The following is a 7,531-nucleotide window of genomic DNA, read 5'->3' as shown; positions in this document are numbered from 1 at the left end:
CTTTCTTTCTTTTTTTTTTTTTTTTTGCGGTACGCGGGCCTCTCACTGCTGTGGCCTCTCCCGTTGTGGAGCACAGGCTCGGCGGCCATGGCTCACGGGCCCAGCCGCTCTGCGGCATGTGGGTTCTTCCTGGACCGGGGCACGAACCCGCGTCCCCTGCCTCGGCAGGCGGACTCTCAACCACTGCGCCACCAGGGAAGCCCTCTCTTTTCATTCTTAATTGAAACTTTTTCTGTTCTTAACCCATTAAATTTGCTCCTGCCTCAGGGCTTTTGCACTTGCTATTAACATCGTACAATGCTCTTCTCGACATTTGTGTCATTTGCTCCCTTATTCCCTTGTGGTCTCTGCTCAATGCTACCTTGTCAGAGAAGCCCTTCTTAACTACACTGTATAAGCCAGTATACCCCTTCCCACATCCACATCACTTTCTAGATACCCTTGCCTGACTTTATTTTTCTCCATATAATTTGTTACTTCCATGTCAGGTGGTTCATCCCTTTCCCAAAGCTGGGCCCCTTAGCAGGGGCCTGAGACTGGCTGGAGGAAGAGGCTTTCTCCTGATTCACACAAAGTTGCTGCCTATTCCCTAAGCCACCTGCCTTTTTCTAACTTGCAGAGATGTCATATTGTTTACTAGCAGCCCTGGTAGAATAGAAGCTCTAGGAGAGTGAAATCTTTGTCGCTTTGTTCGCAGTTGCTTTCCCTAATGCTTAGAAAGAACAGTGTTGGGCACATAGCAGGTATTCAACAGGTATTTTTCCTTGGATGGATGGACAGATGAATGGAAAAACTCAAAAGTAAATGGAGTGCCAATAGACTTGTGAGTGTCACTATGAAACTGTGGATGGGATACCGTGGGAGCTCAGAAAGAAGGTATCTAATCCTGCCTTGAGAGGCTGGAAAATGTGTTTTAAGAAATTACACAGTCCAGGGACTTCCCTGGTGGTGCAGTGGTTAAGAACCCTCCTGCCAATGCAGGGGACACGGGTTCAAGCCCTGGTCCGGGAAGATCCCACATGCCACAGAGCAACTAAGCCTGTGTGCCACAACTACTAAGCCTGCGCTCTACAGCCCATGAGCCACAACTACCGAAGCCTCAGTGCCTTGAGCCCGTGCTCCGCAACAAGAGAAGCCACTGCAATGAGAAGCCCACGCACCACAAGGAAGAGTAGCCCTTGCTCACCACACCTAGAGAAAGCCCGTGCACAGCAACGAAGACCCAACGTAGCCAAAAAAAAAAAAAAAAAAGAAAGAAAGAAATCACACAGTCCAAGAGAAAGTTTATTTGGATTTCCTTGTTCTTAGGTTTCACAGTCCTTGCGTTTGGAATCATTTGGAGCTAATCACAGTTGATTGGGGGTTGGAAGAGTCTAGAAGTACCCTATACACATGGTTCCTCTGTGTGATTTCTGCAATAGCAAAGCTTATGGTAATCAGGATCAAAGGGGGGTATGTGAACCCGCTGTAAAGGCACTATCCCCAGATTACTAGCATTCCATTCCAGAGTTCGTGAACAGAACTAAAGCACACTTACCGTTGAGACAGGGGGGAAAGGAGCAGTATACAAATGCTAGATAATGAAGAAAGGGGGCAGCTGTTGGGACGTGATAAAGACTGGCTGGAACCAGCTGAAAACAAGGTGGCTTTGAGAACAGTCCAGTCATTGACCTTTAGCTCATTATACCTTCATTGTAATCCTAAAAATCACTCTCCGTTATGCCATGACGGTTCCGAGGTAGACCATAAAAGGCCAAATAGTGGGCAGTGATACAATTCCTGGGAAATCCCCACCCTACCCCAAAATAGCGAGAATATTCCTCCCACTCATTAGCCTATGAAATTACTTAATCCATAAAAACCTAGGACCCCAGGCCCCAGAACCACTATCACTTTCCAGGATGACCCCATGCCCTGGGGCTGCTCTCACTTTCTAAAGCAGTCTGCATTCTGCCTATTGAATGTGTATCTCTCTAAATAAATACCCATTGCTTTCCCTTTACTCTGGCTTACTCTTGAATTCTTTCCTGCAAGAAGCCAAGACCCCTCCCTTGGCGATCGGTCCTAAGGACACCTGCAGGTCCCAGGATGTGACATTTCCCCCCCTGCAACGCTGTAACTAACGTTACATTTGCAGCCAGGGTTAAGATGTAAGGAAAGAAAAAGTGTCACAGAGGTTTAGAACTCTAAAAGTCTTTAAAGTTCTTTTCATTTGATTTCTTTTTTTTTTTCTTTTTTTTTTTTTTTTTTTGCCGTACACGGGCCTCTCACTGTTGAGGCCTCTCCCGTTGCGGAGCACAGGCTCCGGACGCGCAGGCTCAGCGGCCATGGCTCACGGGCCCAGCCACTCTGCGGCATGTGGGATCTTCCCAGACCGGGGCTCGAACTCGCGTCCCCTGCGTCGGCAGGCGGACTCTCAACCACTGCACCACCAGGGAAGCCCTTGATTTCTAATTTTACAGATGAGCTAATTAAATGGAGGCGGAGCCAGAGTGTTGGCTTTAGGGAATGGGAACTCAGTGACTGTTCTGGTACCACACGTCCCCCTCACAAGGATCAGCAGAGCAAGTGTTCAGGAAAGAGAAGTTATATTTAATACACTTAGAAACAACTTCATAGCCATTTCCTAGAATGACAGAACATTAAAACTTTCCATTTCATTGAAGACCAACTTGTAACAAGAATAAGGGAAATAAGTGTTAGAGAACAGGAAACCAGTTCTGCCCTTTTATCCCCATACATGTTATATATTCATATTAAATATTCAATATTATGTTCATAGAATCATAAAAATCTGTGGTTTATCCTCACAGAATCCTGGAACTGGAAGGGGTTTTAGAAAGCAAGTGGTACAAATACTCTCAATGTACTGGCAAGAAAATTCAGTCCCCTAGGCTGTGACTTGCCCCAGGGCACACAGTCCAAAGCAGAACCCTGACATCCTGAAGCCCAGCCCAATGCGCTCATCATCCTTTCATGCTGAGGGTTCTTTTAGAAAACAGAGGATAAAAGGGGTGGGGTCTTTCTAAAATTTTGGCTCAGGAGCTTGAGGGTACAGATTTAAACTTTAATAGGCCATCCAGGTTTTAGTTAAGAGATATTAAAGTGGGCCTTCCCTGGTGGCACAGTGGTTGAGAATCTGCCTGCTAATGCAGGGGACACGGGTTCGAGCCCTGGTCTGGGAAGATCCCACGCGCCACGGAGCAACTAAGCCCGTGCGCCACAGCTACTGAGCCTGCGCTCCAGAGCCCGTGAGCCACAACTACTGAGCCTGCGCGTCTGGAGCCTGTGCTCCGCAACAAGAGAGGGCCACGACAGTGAGAGGCCCGCGCACCGCGATGAAGAGTGGCCCCTGCTCGCGCAACTAGAGAAGGCCCTCGCACAGAAACGAAGACCCAACACAGCCAAAAATAAATACATAAATAAATAAATTTATATATATATATAAAAGAGATATTAAAGCAAACTCACTGCAATAGCTCCTCCAACCTAACTTCAGAAAGGCTATCTTGGCAGTCTTGGATCAACAGCAGTTAAACTTCAGCCACAGAACTGGAAAGAACAAACACTGAATGTAAACACCACCTGTCAAGTTCTGGGTAAATATTTTCCTTCTTTTTCTACTGAGCCTGCTCTTGTTTGAAAAGGAGAGGGACATACCAGCTCCAACTTGACTTGTCACAGCCCCTAATTCATTGTGGGGTTCACGGCAACACCCTGAAACCCGAGGCTGCTTGAGCCAGTGATGTTCACTTGGTTATTAACCACAATTGCCCCTGTACCTGTCAGATCTGAGTTACTGTTACCACTGTGGGTATTTCAGGCCACTGAAGATGGGTAGGATAAGGATACATGGTGCATAACTTAGCGCTATGTGGTGTTTGCCAAATGTGCCCTCTACCCTCGAAAATATTCTCTGAACTGCTAATCATTAGCAGAACCAGTGGTCCATATGTTAAGCTACTCACTTCCTGCACTCCTCTCCTTACTCATGCGTAGCTCTAATCTTACCGGGAGAGGCAACACAGACGGTGCCAGCACCGTCAATAGTTCTATCTGAGCCTTTCCTCGCAGGCCCGGAGGACCCGAACACCTGGGCAACTGTGAGGGTGCAGGGAGCACGGAGGGGCACGCGGGGGGCGAAGCGTGTCGCCGAATACAGCCCGGTACGTCGTCGCAGCTTTAAATTGGTAAGGTCGTGGAGCCGGACGCCCCTTTCCATCCTTCGGTGGGATTTACCTCCTCTTCCGGCGTCGTTATCCCCGAGAGGTAAAGTCCCTTTAAGAAAAACAGTAGTGGACCGTTCAGCCGCAGCAGAGGGAAGTGTGGGGACGAAGCTAAGGTCGCCCGAGTCTCGCCCGCGGGGACCGTTAAGGCAAGGGTGCGGTGGCAGCTATGGTTTGCGCGGGTGGCCTGGGATTCCGCTGGGCCGGAAGTGCCCCTCGTCGCCATGGCTACAGGCGCGGGCGCCGCCCGCAACGTTCAGTTTCCATGGTAACCCCATTGTCTCAGTAGTCAGAACTCCGGCGGCGGGCGGGAAAGGTAGAGCTAGGTGAGCTCCTCTCTTCCGCAAGGCAACCTAGCGGCGCCATGAACGAGGTCCGAAGAGGCCGGTACACTGAAGCCGCCGGCGGAAGCCGAGCCGCCAGGCTGAGGGAGCCGGGAAGCGTAGTTCTGGGCCGTGGCTCCTCTGCCCTCGGCCAGGTACGCCGCGTCACGCTTGCCTCTCGGCCGCCCTCGCCCGCTTTTCGGGCTGGAGCCTCTGCGGCCGGGGCACCGCCCCCAGAAAAGAAGCCAGGGGAAGCTCGGACGTTGCTCGGAATGTGGTGTTAATGTTTACAAAGTTAAGGCGAGACAACGGCAGAAAATAAGGAAGCGATTTGCACTTGAGAGAGGGGGGAGATAGTGGTGTTACAATTCAGGGCCATGTGAAACCGCATAGGTGCAGAATTTAGGAGGTTGAGACGTCAGAACCCCTCGCCCTGGCCACAGTTTTGAAAGTAGAGATGAGAAAGACAAATTAGTGAATCTTCCCGTCTGGACTTTGGATTGTGGATGTTGTGGAGTCTGAGTCAGAGAGCTACTACTCAGGGCTCAGGTGGGAATGAGTGACCTGCAGGGTGAAATGAGGAGGGCCTTGCTGGGTACCAATGTTCAATAAATAACTGCATTCGAGTTCGATTTGATTTAAGCGACAGGGATAGCCATGAGGGTTCAATTTAGCAAATAATTACAAATCAGATTTTTTGCCATGAGTTTCAGTCATTTCCCCCATCAGCTAATGACAGCAACCAAAAATAGACGCATGTGTTTTAGCTCCTTAACTAGGATCACCTATCAAGTAGTGAGAGGGCCCAAGGGACACGGAGAAGAATTAACCAACAAATACACTGTTAGTAGTGAGAGCTGGTTACCTGCAAAAACAGTATCTGACTTGAGTAGAAGGTCATAGTTTTGTTGATTCAGGAGCTGTTAATGTGTTGGCTTAAGGGGTAAGAAAGGTAGGGGATTTTGGAGGTAATGTGAAGTAAAAATTAGAGGAAGGAAATTTAATTCAGGGATTTAATTTGGCAAACGTCTTTAATTTCTGCTTTCCACGGTCTCCATACACGAGTGTGTGTATAGTCTATTTGTGGATTTAGGATGGGTTATATATTCGGGCAGTTTCATTTTAATGCTAATAGCATCCAACAAAGGGAAAACAGAACAGACTTCTAAGCGTTTTCTTTCAAAGCTGACCTCACATGTGATTCTTGGTAGGGAGAAGATGCGAGCCAGCCCCATCCGCATCCCGACTGTCAGCAATGACACCGACTGGGACTTCTGCTTCCATCTGTAAGTATCACACTCACTCAGTGGCCTGAAACATTGGGAACTCCACTTAAGGCAAACCTTGGTGAACTTTGCATGCATATTATATAGTAGAGAAGATTGAGCTTCCGTGTTGTATGCTAATAATGGTTCTGCTGTAATGTCCATTTGTATTTGTGCAACCTATGCAAGATGGAAAACAAATGTTTTTTCCTAACTTAAGGGAAATTTCAATTTTTTAAATAAAGATAGGTTACTTATAGCAAGATTGGTAAAGTCATGGAGGATTAAATATAGAAAAATTAATGAGAAATTGAACTTGTTTCATGAAATAAAGAGACAATAAGTAATTGAAAAATTTCACATCATAACAGCTAATACTTACTGAGCAAATACTATGTGCCGGTCACTGTTCTAAGTACTTATGCATATTAATGCAACTAATTCCCCCAAAACCCTGTGAGGGAGGTACTGTAATTACCCCATTTTTTAGATAAGGAATATGAATTAAAGACAGGTCAGGCAATTTGCTCGAAGTCACACAGCTAGTAAATGCTATTCAAACTGGGCAGTCTGACTCCAGAGTCCATTCTTTAACCGCTACTGTATACCAGGGTTTCTCAACCTCGACACTATTGACATTTTGGATCCGATAATTCTTTGTTGTGAGGGCTGTCCTGTGCATTGTAGCATCCCTGGTCTCTACCTATGAGATGTCAGTAGCACTGTCCCAGTTGTGACAAGCCAAGATATCTCCAGACATTGCCAAATGTCCCCTAGGAGCAATATCACCCTTGGTTGAGACCCATTGCTCTATACCAATGCTATCAAGTAGAAATATAATGCAAGCCACAAATGTAATATTAAATTTTTAAGTAGCCATATTAAAAAATAAAAATAAACAGGTAAATTTAATTTTAACACCATATTTATTTATCTCAATATATCTAAAATATTACATAACGTAATTCATGAAATATTTTTTCTTCAATTCAGTCTGAATTTCGGTGTGTGTTTTACACCTGCAGCAGATCTCAATTCAGACCAGACACATTTCACGTGCTTAATAGCCACATGAGACTAGTAGTTAACGTATTAGTGTAATTCTGTACCATCTCATAAAATATCTTAAGGTTAAGGGCTATACAAATATAAAATTGAAGTTAAAAATGTAGAGTTTACAGTAGAGTATCTTGGAAAGAATCAGATAATTCATATTTAATTTTACTAGTCAGAATTCACATTTATGATGGCAACATGTAGAATAAGTTAGAAACCTAGCAGATCTTTCATTTAACTGGCCTAATTTTTTTATTCTGACTATCCTTCCAGATATCTAACTGGTCAATATTCTCCAGGCATGTTTCTTTTACCTTTCATAGCAAAATGTTCAAAGCTAGTTCAGGGCTTGGCAGTCTCAAGTCATTTGTCAAGACCTCAATGTTTCTACTTCCTTTGAGGCCCTGCTGTTGAAGCTTGCTCCCTTTGGTCTCAGCTTAATTTCATTCAAGGCTGAAATTTAAATATTTAGGGCTTATAATTTTTTTTTAAATTGTTTATTTAAATTTATTTGTTTGCTTATTTATTTTTGGCTGCATTGGGTCTTCGTTGTGTCGCACGGGCTTTCTCTAGTCGCGGCGAGCGGGGGGCTACTCTTCGTTGAGATGCGCTGGCTTCTCGCTGCAGTGGCTTCTCTTGTTGTGGAGCATGGGCTCTAGGC

The 7,531-nt window shown here is 45.9% G+C and overlaps 1 protein-coding gene across 1 annotated transcript in view; it reads left to right on the top strand.

The window, feature by feature from the left end:
• Window positions 1–4,118: 4,118 nt before the first annotated feature.
• TTC23L (tetratricopeptide repeat domain 23 like) overlaps window positions 4,119–7,531 on the top strand; it is a 46,314-nt gene continuing 42,901 nt past the window's right edge. Inside the window, exons 1-2 of the mRNA XM_082621957.1 lie at window positions 4,119–4,190; window positions 5,761–5,835. Of these exons, the coding sequence (XP_082478083.1) occupies window positions 5,768–5,835 (68 nt within the window). The 5' untranslated portion in view covers window positions 4,119–4,190; window positions 5,761–5,767. The remainder of the gene's footprint in view (window positions 4,191–5,760; window positions 5,836–7,531) is intronic.

This window comes from Mesoplodon mirus (genome assembly GCF_964341445.2).
Source record: "Mesoplodon mirus genome assembly, chromosome: 5".
NCBI classification, from domain to species: domain Eukaryota; kingdom Metazoa; phylum Chordata; class Mammalia; order Artiodactyla; family Ziphiidae; genus Mesoplodon; species Mesoplodon mirus.
This window is presented reverse-complemented; position numbering and strand designations above follow the sequence as displayed.